General features: G+C 42.3%; 2 protein-coding genes across 4 annotated transcripts in view; both read left to right on the top strand.

Moving 5' to 3' along the window:
* The window catches only part of LZIC (leucine zipper and CTNNBIP1 domain containing), a 39,685-nt gene extending 34,057 nt beyond the window's left edge, over window positions 1–5,628 (top strand). The window contains exon 8 of the mRNA XM_090023960.1: window positions 5,498–5,628. The gene's annotated coding sequence lies outside the window, so the exon portion shown is untranslated. The remainder of the gene's footprint in view (window positions 1–5,497) is intronic.
* A 1,488-nt stretch (window positions 5,629–7,116) lies between these two features.
* The window catches only part of CTNNBIP1 (catenin beta interacting protein 1), a 39,077-nt gene continuing 29,781 nt past the window's right edge, over window positions 7,117–16,412 (top strand). The window contains exons 1-4 of one of the 3 annotated variants that reach the window (XM_090024119.1): window positions 7,163–7,273; window positions 12,897–13,050; window positions 13,272–13,361; window positions 15,783–15,904. In XM_090024119.1, coding sequence (XP_089880245.1) covers window positions 15,809–15,904 — 96 coding nt within the window. In that variant the 5' untranslated portion in view covers window positions 7,163–7,273; window positions 12,897–13,050; window positions 13,272–13,361; window positions 15,783–15,808. Of the gene's footprint in view, window positions 7,274–12,896; window positions 13,051–13,271; window positions 13,362–15,782; window positions 15,905–16,412 lie in introns of all 3 variants that reach the window. The other 2 variants (XM_090024120.1, XM_090024118.1) reach the window with 2 other exon arrangements.

Here is a 16,412-nt window from a genome sequence, read left to right as displayed (position 1 = left end):
GTTAGCATCAAAGACAGCAATCTGAGTAAAACTCAGTCATACCTTAAATATTAGTACAAGTTGTCAAAACAGGAAATTGATCACCAGTTGAATGTTTATCTGATTTTAATAACTAGTTATCACCTTTAATAAATTATTACAGGCAAGTAGACCTATTTTTCTCCTATAAACAACCCTGTACATGAAATATAAAGTTTTATATGATGTAGAATTATGCATGTTAAACATCAGTACAAATTACAGAGCAGCAGAGGTCACATTTTTAAATTATAAAGTATCTTTAATATGCTGGGCATCTGTAGAAAGATACTATGGTGACGAACACTGGAGAAATGCCTATAAATAAAATGGTACTTCAGTAAGTGAAATAGAGGAGATAAATAGTTTAAGTTCACATTACTCATGATGCCTGCCATCTCCTGTTAAATATATAAACATTGTGCACTCAAGCTGGGGGAAAAGAAGCTCGATTGCCAGACCACAGACAGTTGCATTCCAAATATGGTGGTTCTAGTTTTTTGGTTGTGGTCTCATTCTTGTAGATTTAAAATTGCTTGTTGCTGTTATCCTTTCTGTTCCATTTTTAAACTGTTCTGTAAAAGTTTTTCTCTCTTTCATTTTCTTTTTCATAGTGCCAGTTTCTCTTAAATCTTAGATTTTTGTATTCCTGTTAATATGAATTAAAGTGACACTACTTATACCAGTCAGAGACAGAAAAAGCTTGTACTTGCAAAATCTAAATAAAAGTATTTATTTTATACTAATACACTGTTGCCAACTTTTATGATTGTTGACATTGTTCTTAAAGTCTACCCTTTGGGAATGTGAAAAACTTAGCTCTTTCATATTCATGTTACACACACACGCACATGCACACACACACGCACACACACGCGCGCGCACACACACTAAGTTTTTCACATTCCCGAAGTTTAAGAACAATGTCAAAAATCATGAGAGTTGGCAACACTGCTAATATTATGGCTAATGTCCATTTGACTTGAAACTTAAATATGAATATACAATACCAGTTGTCCATTAGCACTGATTTCAAATGTTTGCTGTGGTTGTGAATGTGTTTTCTTCCTGTGTCACTTTAAGTTTGTAGAAAATTGCTTCAGGGAACTGAAAGTCCATCTACAGTTGAGTGAAAAACATGTTCTCATCTTCATCTAGACCCTACGTAGAGTGAGCCATTCATTGCCAGGATGAACCAGTTCTCTCAAACTTTCAGATGTAAGGGCCAAGATTGTCTCCCTCTGCTATGAGGTTAGATACAACTGAAGTTTGATGTTACTTCCATTCTTTGAATGCTCTCCAAAAGTTCTGCTGATATCTAGCTATCAGACATCTCCTCATTGTTCCCTAAAAATCCATAATTTCTCTAAGACAATGTATTTTTTCACTTGGTAGAGCTGAAGTTTCTTGTGATCTAAGAAACCTATTACAGGTACTCGTTTCTTAACGTCGTCGCGGTTAATGTTGTTTTATTATTATGTCGCTGGTCTATTAAAAAAACATATTCATTTAAATGCAATGTCTGGTTATAAACTTGTTTGGCCACCGCCTGCTAGTATGTAACTACTGCGATATAATTGGATTCGCTTAACGTGGTTTCACTTAAAGTTGCATTTTTCAAGAACGTAACTACGATGTTAAGCGAGGAGTGGCTGTACTCCTTTTTCAGCTTTCTGTCTTTAAGTTGGTATGGCTACATTTCATCTTGAGTTGATTTTTATGGTAACAGTTGTTAACTTTGTGTCTTAGTTGAATAAGTAAACTTACTTTCAGACCTGAGCAAAATGCTTGTTCTTGAGTTCACACCCCTAGCACAGTTTGATTAAATGCTCTCTTTCTGCTATTTTTAGCTCCCCTTTAAAGCTCTACCAGAGATTTCGTCCACATGTAGTTAAAAAAGAAAAAAAAATGCTTAAGTTGCTTAACATGTAAATATATTGACTGGAACATACAACCCAAAGTAACTGCATATTAATTATTCATAATTGGTATTATGCTTCTCTTGAATTGTCTGTATAGTCCCAAGTGAACTGTGCTTGTCATACAAAAAATATTGACTGAAGTTACATAACAAAGGTAGTATCTTAAATTTTAAAATGTAAGATTATAAATGATTTGGTCATAGAGACTGAATCCCATGCAAGTACCCTTTCTTTCCTATTCCTATATATATATATTCACATTATTTAGGTGTTTAATCTTTTTAACTGATCCACAAAAAGGACTGACTTAGAATGTTCTTTTGATGCTTGATATGTAATTCTGTTTATAGCTGTAATTATTTTTACATGCAATACCTGGTCATTAAGATGAGCAACTATCCATTATTGGATTGCTAGCTAATTTCCTGTTTTGAAGGTTTGTAGCCTTGTTATAAATATAAGATGAGGTCTGTGAGACAGTGGAAGATACTAGCTGCTGAAACAACAGATGCACTCTTCTGTTGTCATCTATTAAAGATCATCTTGATTTAAAGTAAGATGCTTTGTAGATGGTATCTTTTTCTTTCAAATTGCTTCATTTTGTTGACTTAAGGCTCTAACTTTTTTTTTTCAGCTTTCAGACACATTTTGTCACATTTCAGGAGGAAAATATTTTAAATGTGAATATTTTCATTGGAGTTTATAAAAACTAAAGTCTTGGCTAATAGATTCAGGTCTTTAGACACTAAGTAACGGCATCGAACTTGGAAAGATTTGGGCATTGTTAAAGACAAAATAATGCCGAAGCTTTTAAGCACAGTACTTTTTCGGAATAAATATCGACTCTTTTAAAAGAACTAGCTCAAAACAACACATGTCATCTCATTCACTTGTTTGGGGCATAATGGATATAGTTTGTGCTGTTACTGTGATATGGCAGAAATCTAAACCTAAACATGTATTATATATGTTTAAAGATCAGAGAGGAGAACAAGTTTTGAAAGAATAAAGGGCATGAGGTTAGGGTGTCTTTATACAACTAATGTGAGAGAGATGTTCAGAAGTACAAACATGAACTAGGGAAGGAGGGAGAGGGGGAGTATTTGAGATGCATGTTTTCACAGTGCTCTGAGATCCTCTAAAAGGAATGGTAGTAGTGAAAGGAATAAAAACCAAGAAGGGAAAGTCTCTGGTTTAGATGGGGAGAGAGATACTACATGTGCAAGGCTTCAGTCAAGATTTTTTTTTCTTTCAGAAGGAGGATGTAGCACATTTGTCTAAAACTTAAAATCCAACACTTAAGGACCTCTGAAAATAGATTTCTGCTTGATATTTAACTGACATCTAATCCTAGGCTTCACTGACTCCAAAATCAGCTTGAAGATACTCCAGAAAATGAGGCAGAAAAGACCTTAAGGATTCCAGCACTTATTATTACCTCTTAGCTAGGTAGCTGGTATGGGTTCTGCATTGTTGTATTCCTTTGGAAATGGGAACTAATGCAGCCTCCAGCTTCCTCTGCCTAAAGTTCAGGAGTCAGTTTGAATTAGAGGAAAATTTGTATTAGTATTTTGCACACTTCAGGTTTCAGGCTCTAGCTGTTCATAGGGGAATCTCATTGTATATCAACAAGTCTTAAAGCTGCAACATCCTCTCTGACTTGCAATAGTCGCACCCAGCAATTTGTAACCACTGAAGTTCTCAGTTAAATAGTTGCAAAGGCTAATGGCTTAACCTTAGTATTGCACAATTAAGACGGACTTCTTTGTGCTGGTTATTAACTGTGTTTGCATAGTACATGTGAATCCTGCAGAGGCTGGGTTTGTTCAAGGTACCTCATTATCTGAACTTCATAGTCCTCTCCTTTTAATTTGGAATTTTAGAATGAAAGCTGTCTTGCCTCCACTCCAGCCAGGTTGAAGAAAAAGATATTTTTGTAATTTGCATTTGCTCCAAATTGGAATAATTTGTTAGAGATTATTTGGAACAAAGTAACCCTTCGAAGGGACATCGCCAGTCCACAACTCAAATTTTAAATAGGCCGTCCTATTATAGACGCTAGTACCTTAAATTATTAAAACTGAAAACATAACGACGTAAAATGTTGCTTATGCAGCTAGTTGACTTCCTGCCCTTTGCTCAGCTTGGGCTATGCTAGTCGTTGAGTTTCATGTTAATTGGCCTGTCCAAGTAGCTTTAGTGTTTGGCTTCACAACAGTGCAAGGGAATATTTAACTGTAAGAGGAAGGAACATTCAAATTGTTTGTTTTCAAACTGCACCCTCTCGAGACCTTAAATTTCAGGGTATTTTTAAGAGGTTGGAGTATTGCATTTTTGCAGAACCTATAAATTAGTTGAAACATTCTATTTTGGTCTTTCTTTTCTTTTTCTTTTTTTCTTGAAATGAAGTTCCACGAGTCTGCCAAAAATCAGAGCAAGTTGAGAAACCAATATTTCCTCCTCCTTCTTCTTCTTCTTTTTTTTTTTTCTTCCCCCTTTGAACCTACCAGTTTTGATGCCCGTCTGTTTGGAAATGGAGAGATGACCTACCCTGCTCTTCCAGGGAGGGATCTCCTATTTTTATAGCCCGTTTTTATACTAGCAAATATTTTGCAATAACATGTCACTACTATTGGTTCAGCTCCACTGGTACTAGCCATCACGAGATCACTGCAGTTAATGGCATAGTCATTTTTACTACTGGTGTGGGGTTGATTGTCATGATGCAACAGTTAAAAATGCCTTACCCTTGTCTCTATCAGCATTGTGGTGATAGTGCTGCTTATTAAAGAGACACTGCTTCTTATGCAGACACACGTTCTCTAGACAAGACCACATGTAGATCAGTCCTACTTCCATCCCAAATTTAATGGATGCTAGGAAACAGATAAATCTTGCTTTCCCTCCCTCCCCGGATATGTAAGCAAAGTACTTTCTCATAAGGGGGGAATCCACACATGCTGTTTCCCTTGCCAGTGAGAGGGCTGTGCTTTCGTAGGAGGGTTCAGAGTGTCAATGGTAAGCATGCTCTGCTCTGCTCAGTGCATATGTTGAGCCTTGCAAAGCAGAGAGCGTTCCTGTGATCCTGACCCTGGCAATGCACTTCAGGGAGAATGAGGAATGCAGTGCCGAAGCGCAGCGCAGTCGCACGTTTGCCCGCTGCCCAGCTTTTGTTTGCCAGTTCGGAAAAGGCGAGAACAGTTTCAAACCTCAAGCTGTTGCTTTGGCAAAGCTGCACAGGCAGCCTTGGATGTAGCATACAGATCTTTCGCACTTATTATTCTGTCTTGTGCATCATATTAAAAATAAATGAGAAGTTTTTCTTCCTATGAGTTCCAAACAAGGAGAAATTAGATGCCCCAATTATGTTGCTTTTGCAGCATGCATTTGATACAGCAGGAGAAACTTGTTGGTTTAATTACTGTGCCCTAGCTCAATGTAGGATTTCACTGCTTTATATCATCTGTTTTATATACCAGGGAATAGGTATAGTATGGACAGTGGAACAGAAAGCTTTCCCCATTTCACTTGACAGTTTTCCTTATCTTTAATTCCAGGTGGGTTGAAGAAGTTGAATTCCTTATGGTCTCTTCAGTTTTTGGCTCCTTCAGGGTGCCGGCAGTGGTGATCATGTCGGGGGATATGGATACTTGCTCCATGGGATCTGTGCTGTGATCCCAGTTTCACTTCATATTGGTCAGCAATATTGGTGACATTTGTAACTTGTCTTTCAAATCATTCAGTCTAGATTAATATGCAACTCAGATGTAAAAGATGAAGTATAAGCCTCAAGTATTTGTGAGTCTAGTTGAATTATGTCATTTATTTAATTTCTCTCATAACTTGTTTTATTATTGTACTAACTAGGAGAAACTTATGTCTACCGTGAATTACAAGCACAGGAATCATAACTCGGTCACAAAGAGAGGTTTATTTTCAACAAACTTAGAGAAAGAGATCACTTATTAACTCTTCTCTGTAAAAAATTATTATTATTATTGAAATGCTTCCCTTCCATTTCTTTACTTTATCTTGCAAGAGGTACAGTTGCCCACTTTGAATCATTCCAAACTGAACTACAGCCAGTTCCCTTTCTTGAGTCAGCAAGTTTGCCACTTAAGTTTTCTTAATGGCACTGGGATTCGTTTAGCTTAGTACCCAATAAAATCCGTGTTTTGTGACCTGCATGTCTTGCAATCAAATGGGTATGTTAGAAATCCAGTTTAAATCTTACTTTTAGAGAAAAGGCGCTGTTTCACACAATTAAGTTTAAGAGCTCTGATAAGAAGAAAAAGAGGTAGAATGAGAAAAACAAATTAAGCCACTGTTTAATCCCTAGACATAAGACTGCAGTTAACAAAAGTGTAATGATGATTAAGAGGATACGTAAAACTACCACCATGAAGAAGAAACCAAACATCCACGACAAAGTAGAAAATTTGCCCTTAAATTCCCTAGAGGCAGCAATCTGATGAGTAATCTCTCAGCATGACCCTTAATTCCAATTTTGTCTTCCGGTATTGTCACAGTTCAGAGACGCCGCTGAGGTTTTCTCTGTCTCAGCTCATTTCCCCTTTCAACCCAAATGGTTTGTTTTTCAGCCAAAAATCTCATTTAAGTTACCCTTCCCTACTGGGAAACAGAGTGTGCTGGCTGCTCCAGTCCAAGTTCACAGTTTAGGGGACGTGGAAACTTTTCCTAGTCCTCCTCCGCACCTGTGGGCACCTTGTTTAATGGTGCCTGGAGTGTGTTTGTTTTTCCTGTGCGCAAGCCAAAGGTGCCCCTCTCTCGCCCGTGCCACAAACCAGCACTCCGGGTTCCAGAGCCACACCTTTCGGTAGACCAAGTAGCAGGACAAGTCTTGCCCTTTTCCAGTTGGTCTGATCAAAGGTATCCAAGCGGCCTCAGGCCAGCACGGCTACCCCGTCCCCCCTGCCGGGGGGTGACTCCGGGGGGGGGAGGACGAGGGCTTTTGTTCGCTCCGCAGCCCGGGCTCTTCCCTGCGGGCGCAGGAGAAAGGTCCCGCGTTACTTTGTGCCGCGCCGAGCCCGCTTGCCGGACCGTGACAGTCGGGGCGGCTCCCGGGGGAAGGGGCACGTCTCTCCCCCGGCGCAGCGGGCACCGGCCATCCCCGGCGCGGGGCCCTCCCTCCCCCGCAGCGCCAGGCGCCTCCTCCCGCCCCTTCCCTCCCTCCCTCCGCGGTGAGTCACGACGGAGGAGGCGGCCGCTCCGCTCCCTCCCTGCTCCCGCTCCCGCTCCCGCTCCCGCTCCTCCCGCGGCCCGGCTGAGCGGCCCCTGCTCCGGCCGCCGGCCCGCCCTGGCCCCGCACCCAGGTAAGCGCCGCCGCCGCCCTTTGTCCTCCGCAACAAAGCGCTCCGCGGGGCAGCCCCTCTCCGCCTAGGCCGCGCCCCCGGGCATCCTCTCGCTGCGGCCCCGCCAGCCCCGGCCTGGGCGGGGGGCGCCGGGGGCTGCCGGCCGCCCCCCGGGGCTCCAGGAAATACTTTCCCGGGGAGTTTCCCGGCAGGTCGGAGGGCTGCGCCCTGCAGCAGGGGCAGGAGCAGCCTTAGGCCGGAGCCGCCCGGCGCTGCCCTCGCACCGCGGCGGGGCTCGGCTCGGCTATTGTCTCCCGGCCTCTCCTGGCTCCAGGCAGCCTCGCCGACCCCGCCTGCCGCTGCCCCGGGCGCTGCGGGGCCTGGGGGGCTCGCTTTTGGCCTCCAACTTTGGCAGGTGGTGAGAGGGTTGGGACGCGGACGGCGAAGGCAAATGCTTGTCAGGAGGCAGGAAAAATATTCTGGGTCAGGAGCTGAAAGGCTCTTCCTGCTCCAGGAGGGTGAGGGGAGCTGGGGGCTCTGCTTAGCATCCAGATGTGCCTCTGCCTACTCCAGGCATCTGGGTTGTAGCCGTGTGTGTGGGTCTAGAGGAAAAGGCCATCAGGACTGGGAATAGAGATGGTATCTTTTAGTCTAATAAGAGGTATTGTAATAAAAGATACCATCTCCACCATGAGTCCTGATTGCCTCTGCCTACTCCAGGAGGGTGAGAGGGAAGCTGGGGGCTCTGCTTAGCATCCAGGTGTGCCTCTGCCTGCTCCAGGCATCCAGGTTGTAGCCGTGTGGGTCTAGAGGAAAAGGCAATCAGGACTGGTAATAGAGATGGTATCTTTTATTAGACTAAAAGATACCATCTCCACCATGAGTCCTGATTGCCTCTGCCTACTCCAGGAGGGTGAGAGGGAAGCTGGGGGCTCTGTTTAGTATCCAGATGTGCCTGTGCCTACTCCAGATATCCAGGTTGTAGCCACACTGGTCTAGACAAAGAAGCAATCAGGACTAGTAGTAGAGATGATATTTATTATATTATATATTATGATATCTCTGCTACTAGTCCTGATTGCCTCTGCCTACTCCAGGAGGGTGAGAGGTGAGCTGGGGGCTCTGTTTGGCATCCAGATGTGCTTCATAACAGTGCTCTGAGGAAAAGTAAGAGCTAGTGGCTTCAAAGAATGAAGTAGTTTGCTTTCTTGTGGAGCCTGTTTTTGGGGGGTTTTGAGAATTTCCAGTTTCTCAATAAATGAATGGAATGAATGGTAATGCTCCTGGGCAGGGAAGCAACGCACAATACCTTCGTCCCACCTAGGGCTGCTCAAGCTGAGTCGGACCAACGTTAGGTAACGTGGTCTTTTGAATTCACAAGGTTCAAAATCTGCAGGATTAACTGGTCTTGAACGCAGAGTTAGCTGACCGCCAGCCAAGTATCTAGACTTTATTCTGATATAAATAATGAGACGAGCTTAGTCATTCCCACTAAACTGAGGCAGAAAGGCCTAGTATACAGAGCAGAGGTGCTTAGCTTCAGATGTGGCCCTGTGTGTTAGGATGTTTGATGGCAGAAGAGCAGTGCTAGTACTGCCACTTCTGCCCGCTGCCAAAATCCCAATTCCTGTGGGGCAAGTTGGAGCTGGACCATGACCTTCCCCCCACATGGCCAGATCAGAGCCAGGCTACTGCCTCCACTTCTTCTACCTGACCAGGTTGGGACTGGGCTACACCTTGTTCCCCTTGCACTGCTGGGTGGCTGGATCTAGGCCAGGCCACAGCCCTTCTTTGCTCCACTCCTAACCCTCTGTCGGGCAAGGCTGCAGCTGGACCAAGCCCCCTTCTACCCCACAGCTGGATTGGGGCCGGGCTGCCCCACTCAGCACACCACTGGATCTGCCCCATGGAGGGATTGGGCTCATCCAGACCACGAGCCAAAAAGTTTGATCACCGCTGGTATAGAGCACTTGGATTGGGACTTTGAAGGTGTAGTTTCTGTTCTTGGGTCTGATACTTGTCCGCTGAGTGACCTTGCACCAAGTAATTTCATTATTTTGTTCATCAGATTTTTCTTGTCTGGAATAGGTATAAGGATGTTGCTCTGCTTGGAAAACTGCTGGGAACTAGGTTTCCTTAGACCAGGGGTTTTCAACCTTATATAAAAAGTGTACCCCTTCTGGAGTGTACCCCCTTCCAGACCGGGGGGGAAGGATGCTTATGACCCACTGGATGCGAAGCCGGCAGCGCTGAGTTGTGAATGGCAGGGGCGCGCAGCTTGCACGCTGCCGCCATTCACCACTCCACTGCTTCCCTGTGCTGCCACATGTAGCCCCTGGGGCTGTCCCAAGTACCCCCAGGGGTATGCATACCCCCAGTTGACAACCCCTGCCCTAGACTAAGAATTACCTTTAATAACCTAACCTTTTGAATGCTATGCAGTTTGCTAATTTTTCTGGTTTTGGTACTTTGTAGCTGATGTTTGCCATAATGTATGCTTCCAAACTGCCTGTTGAAGTGGAAAACACTGAAATAAATGTCAAGCATGGGCCCTGCAGGGACGCTGAAGGGGTCGTGTGCGTAGATATAGATAGATACCTATAGCTATATAATTTTTTTAATAATACTGTATTTACTTGGATGGTCCTGGGTATGACTTTAAATTGCATCCATCTGGAGGGTTTGGTGGCAACGTGGTGGGGCTACTCATAGTAGGATAGTTCCTATAAAATACCACAATGTTGCGACCTCTGGAGCAAGGCAGGTATACGGTGCCTCAAAACCCGAGTCCCCGCTGCCTTATTGGTACTCCTTGGTTGCAATAAGGCTAAGAGATGTCACCCCAACAGAAAAACAACCTGAGGCATTAGGCAGTCAGCAGCAGCTTTTAATCTGTTGCTCTTTAGCAGAAGCCACAGCCATCAAGGCACTGAACGTCTCTCCTCCGTCTGGCCTTCAGACTCTGTGGTCTAAAGGGGGGATGGCAGGTCTAGGGCAGCCTCCGCTCAGTACTCGTGCCAAGGGGTATGTGCTGAAGGTCTTGGTTTGTAGACCTCTTATGTATAGACCACGATCCAGAGGATCAACAGTTGCCTATTATAACCAACCTCAAGAATGCCCCTGGGGCTGGATCATTGTGTAGCAGATGGATCTACTGGAACATTTAAGATGGTGAGCAACACTCCTGCTCTGGTGGTGGCTCAGCTGTTCCTCAGCTGTCTTGCCTAAGCTCTCTTGCATTTTGGACCTTAGTCGTCATCTTCCCTCCCACCCCATAATATCGTGTTGCAGGCTATTTTTAGATTGTGTTTCTTAAGGTCCATTAAAGAGGAACATTGAAGATTCTTAAGTTTTCTTTAAAAAAAAATCTAGGATGAAGCATGGTCTAGTGATTAAAGCAAGAAATTAGTCGGGCATCTGGGGTCTGTTCCTGGCTTTGCCACTGACAGGTTGTATGACTTTGGATTAGGTGCTGGATCTCTTTGAACTTAGTTCCCTCCTTCCCTTGAGAGAGGAAAATTAATTCTCTAGTTTCTTTCTCCTCTTGCATTCATCCAGTATCCTTAACAAAAAATGCTGATTGATTTCTCTTGACTTGCATTTGTCTTGTGCTTAATGTCAGGGGTTTCCAGACTCTGGTACTTTGTCATCTTGATGTTCTATCTGTTCATGAGCCAACAATTTAAGAAGGTGGTGTATGAACCAACAGCATTTGGGAAGGCTGCGTCTTGCTGGGACAGCAACGTGAGACTGACCAGTGTTGCACTATTTTCACACCTCGGCCGCTTCTGACTTCAGCTGATATACTTGTTTTGGAGCTGTTCTGGAGATGGGACTCTCCATGGTTTGACTTGAAATAATTGCATGCTAATTTAAGGCAGGTAGCCTAAGTTTCAATCTGCAGTTGAAGTGATTAAGGATTTGAGACATTAGGTAAAGTGCCAAGCAAACTTTGATTTGTGCCCTTTCTCCTGGCTTCTTAGAGAACTGGTTTGGTGATGGAGGTGGCATAAATGGATATGTAGATTTCTAGAATTTAGTTTTCTGGAAAGGCCTTTGAGTTTTAAGTGTGACTATATCGTTAATAAAAACGAATGCTCTTCAGAAGTGGTTCGTTCCTGTGCTTTAATATGTCTTTTGAAGGAAGGAGTTCTTGTGCATGTACAGGTACGTGTGTGTTTGTGTGTGTGTGAACACTTGGGGGGTGTCTTTTGAAGTCTGTAGAAATGAAAAGAGCAATTAGTTACTGTAAATGGTCCTGTTATCAGTGGTGTAGATGATCTGTCTTAGGGCGGTATTGCATATTTAGAGGGTAAAAACAGTGGGAACTAATTAGTGAAGGAGAAAGGTAAGGCTTGAAGTCCTTTCATAACTTTCCTTTAGAGCGGTGAAATGAATCTCTTAAACAATTGATATTACTTCCCTCCTTTTGTAGGGGCCAATTGTAGAATACTGTGGGTGAAGTTTTCAGTTGCTATCTGCAGTTCCTCATACCAGTGGTTTGGAGTAGTGGTTTTCAACTTTTTTAATTTGCAGACCCCTAAAATATTTTGCGTGGAGGTGTGGACCCCTTTGAATTGTAAGTGTGGGTTTTCACAAACTTTTTTTGATTGATCAGGGTCATCTTTTGCAGAGCCCTTAGACATAGTGGTCCACATTTGGCAAGTTGAAAACCACTGGTTTAGGGACCCAATTTCTCAACACGTGTGTTAGTAAGGTTAAAGTACTCTGAACATGATTAACAAGATAAACCCACAGGTTTCATATAGGAATCCATAGTGTTAAAAGCATTCTGACCTGTTGTGTTCTTCCTGATTTCTTTGCAACAGAAGAATTGCTCTGCTATTTTGTCTGGATTCAAAAAATCAAATGGAAACTTAAGAGCTGACATTTTTCAGGTCTATCAAGGGGTGCATCTAAAAAGGTTGAGAACCACTGGTGTAGGGATAGTTCTGGAGGTCTTGGCTACTCCAGTTTGGGGCTTGTCCTGGCATCAGTAGGTTTATACAATGGTGCAGAAGTGCTGACTATGAGAGGAAAAGAGAAACTGGGAGATACTTAACTTCTGCCTTCACCTTCTGACTGAAAAGGACAAGCGCATATCTCCAAACTTAAACAGGGTACCTGGCCTCTATACCAAGGGTTTGTTTTATTGTATGGTTCAGATGTGTGCAAATAATTTCTAATCAAAGGTTTTACATTTTGAATGTGGCAGTTTCTATGGTAATGGTTTAAGTTCTGATTTTTGGGGCTGTCCAAAGCTGGAGTAGTATTATTGTATCCATCATGGTAAAAGGTTTGTTGACCCTTCATTTCCTTCGTTTGAACTTTCTTGATCAGAAATGGTAGGAGAGTTCAATTCTTTATTCAACTTCTGTTTCCCAATGGCCATTGTAAAATAGACCCCACGTCTTGTTTTTTTCAATAATGTAGCCATTGTGTAATTATCCGGTGTTCAAAGTCTGTGCAAAATGCCCTGCACCATACAAAAGGTGGAGAAGACTCTTTTGGCTAATCATTCGAGTGACATGCTCATAATTACTGTATTGAGATGCAGTATACATAACTGAAAAACATAATTTTGGCCTGAAAGTACCATGTTTTCTACCCCTTCCTTGTTTTTTTTTTTTGAATTCTTCAAAAGGTGAACTGACCTGGAGGAAAAAATATACCAGGCTACTTTGCTGCTACTTAAATTGGTTGCTCAAAGAGACGGGTTTTATGTTGGTCGTCCTCACCCCCACCAAAGAATGCAGGGTTTGAGTGCACTCCAAGCTCCAATACTTGGACATTGATAGGTGGGTTTTCTAAGTTAGTGGATGAATAAGTGATTCATTCTTTTTCATAAAAATTGACTTGTTGAAGTACACAAAGAGTACTGTATAAAGTTTTCAGTTGTACCAAACTAGCTGAAAACAGTACTGTAAAGCAGACTTTGATTTAAAAAAATAAATATATGTAGCCTTTTATTTTTCAGTTTGTATTTGTTTTCTAATATTTGCCTGTGCTTCCCTCACAGGGCAGTTTCTCTGCATTTGTTTCCAGCCTGTGATTATTAATCGGGACTGAGTACCTGGATTATCTGATCTTGTGTGGTTTTTAGAAGCAGGTAAGTAGAGAAGAAACTCTCCTGAAAGTATACATTTTTTTTCCCCACGAATTCCAAAATATCACTTGCATTTATTCCATCTAATTTCTTTAGGGCTAAGATCTCTCCGTAAAGCAGGTAGGTTAACTACTAGCATTGCCACTAACTTTCTTGCCATATATAAAGCAAAGAAGATAGTTGCTAGTGTTTGTATGAATGATTCTTCTTGGGAATGTTATACAGTATGGAGTACTTCAGTATAAGGTGTGGCCTAGGGATGTGAATGGTTCTCTCTCTCTCTCTGTTTTCTCCCCCTTAGTCTCACCATGACCCAGTTGATCACGCTGTTAAGGGATTGCTTTCTTGATTTTTTTTTTTCCTCTTCATTTCACCCATCTCCAATATACCTTCTTGTTTTAAGCAGTTTCAGCCTTCCCTTTGGGAAAATGGTTGCTAGGTTCTGGCATTCCTTCCCCTTCTTACACGTTGCTGAGCCAGGTTTTGCTTGTGGCTTTTATTTCCCTTTAATTATTTGTATTGCTCTTTAAAATTAGTGTTTGTCCAACTTTTTAGGGAGGGCTGAGTAACATACTCTACAAGAAGGGGTTAATTGTCTTCTCAGATGAAGAATAAATCTTGCAGTTTTCACTGATAGATTGTGTGTCCTTTAATACTGAGTCTTTTAAAAAGTTGGGGTGTTTTATTATTCCTTGTTGCCACACCATCACTTCTTTTTCAAATGGAAAACTAATCTCCGGGTATGGGGAAGTGTTCCTTTTTTTACTTTCTCCATCCTGGATGTTAAACTAACTTAGTCACTCCACTGAAAGATCAAGCAATTGAATTTGTTGTCCTTACCATTTTCTAGTTTTAGTGCTTAATGTTTGTGCTTTGTTTGTCCTTATCTGTTAGCCTTCCTCTTCTTCATTGTTGTCTTTCTCTCCATCTATTCCAGTTTGTTTGTTCTTGTCTATTTTCTGGCTTTTCTCTGATTACAAAGAAGGTGAAGATGGGTTGCCTCCCTTCTACAGTTAGATAACCTGTAAATGTGTAGGATTTCTCTAGGTTAGAGTGGGGCAGAAGTGGTATTTCTCTCTGGATATTTTCATATAGTGCCACCTCCTGGTAGATAATTCATGTAACATCTCCAATTTTAAACCATCCACATTTGGTAACTTTTGTGGGGAAGTCAACTATTTTTTAGTGTTGGAAGATTTTTTTCTCTCCACTGAAATATCTCATTTGACCATTCATGGTTTGCAGTTACAAAGGAACACCTGACACCCAAAGTAGATTTGCTGAGCATATTGTAGGAACCATCTTTACTTTCTGAATTTGACATTAAGAATTTACTTTCACTGAATCTGAATAAACTAGTGTGCAGAATGTGTTTATTAATAATTGAGGACTGTAGTTGAAAAATTATCCTGTTGCTTGGTAAGGGTCAGGTTTATGGTATTTAAGCTATGACCATGCATTTCTGCAACAAAGTTGGTGTTACTGTGGGAGGTAGCATTTGGAGACTTCACCCCCTTCCCACGTCTTCATTTCTAATATACTTCACTCCTGGTAGAAAACTTAATCAAGTCATAAGGAAAAAGATGTTGAAATATACAGTTCCCTGTCCCACAAAAAATGTGACACGTCAGTTTGAAAAAGATACTCCATTTCTTTTTATAAATTGCCAAGTTAGAACATGAATGAAGGGACATAATTTGGGAAACCAAATTTCATTAGAACTGCGCTGGACCATAAGGCTAAGTAAAGTTGGCTAATACACATGCTCCAGCTATTCTCCACCTTTGATGTGATTATTACAAAAGAAAAAAAATCCATGGGCTGGTGGAATTAAATCGGTTACTCTTGAGATAATCCTTTCACTTCCTTCTTGGAATTCTTTCCTCTTCTCATAAACTTCATGTCATAAGAGAGATTAGTTGAACTAAAAGTGAGGTGACCAAGAGTCTGCTCTTCTGTTTGAAGCACTCTTGCTTCTCTTTTTAAAGAGAATAAGAGACAAAAGATACTTAGAATCATGCAGAATTGAACCTTGCTTTTTGTAGTCAGAATAAGCCTTTCTCATTCATGATCTTTGTCCATATAATTTAATCGCACATCTGCTGTGAAGGATACATGGCTGCTCTATGCCCTTCCTCAACCAGCTTGAATGGAGTAAGTCCAACCAGCTCAAACTGCTAGGTTGGTGATGGGTTTAGTTTCCAAGTGCATTGTTTTTGGTTTGGTTTTCACAAAGTGAAGTACGGCAAAGACTCCTTTCTGCCTGCCAACAGGAAGACCCAAAGTATCCTGAGCCATCCGGATGGAGAAGCACATCCTTTTGGTGGAAAATAGGTTACTATGGAAATAGACTTTTCAAGTTATGCATACCTAACCTCTTCTAAATGATCACATCATTTGATTCTGGTCCTGTTCTATCCTCAGGAGTCTTGGGAGCTGGCAGGAGGGTAATGAACCGTGAGGGTGTCCCCGGGAAGAGTCCGGAGGAGATGTACATTCAACAGAAAGTGAGAGTCCTACTCATGCTTAGGAAGATGGGATCAAATGTAAGCATCGTGAATTTCTTGAGACCAGATATCACATCTTGTCTGGGATGGTTTAAATGAGCATCTTGCCTTGAGCAGGCGGTTAGACTAGATGATTTCCTGAGGTCCCTTCCAGTGCTGCTTTTTTCTGTTTCTTTGACCTGGGCCTTCTACCATCTTGTCATGGAATTGGAAAAAACCGGGATGCTCCTACTGGTTGCCTCTGGGTCTATAGGGGAGGGGTTGTGTGGTCTGGTGGAGAAAGTTCAAAGTCAAAATACTATTTTAATGGCAGCCCTGAAAATTTGCCTCAGACCCTGGCAACTACAGGCCAGTCAGCCTCACTTCTATCCTGGGGAAGGTCTTTGAAAAAATTATCAAGGGCCACATTTGTGAGAGCCCTGCAGGGAAAGTGATGCTGAGGGGTAACCAACACGGGTTCGTGCCAGGCCAATCCTGCCTGACTAACCTGGTCTCTTTCTATGACCAGGTAACAAAGAGCTTAGATGTGAAGGAGGAAGTCTATGTC

The sequence above is a fragment of the Crocodylus siamensis genome, chromosome 12 (genome assembly GCF_052110815.1).
Source record: "Crocodylus siamensis isolate JL-2025a chromosome 12, ASM5211081v1, whole genome shotgun sequence".
Classification (NCBI taxonomy): domain Eukaryota; kingdom Metazoa; phylum Chordata; order Crocodylia; family Crocodylidae; genus Crocodylus; species Crocodylus siamensis.
The sequence above is the reverse complement of the archived record's forward strand: the minus strand, read 5'-3'. Positions and strand labels throughout refer to the sequence as shown.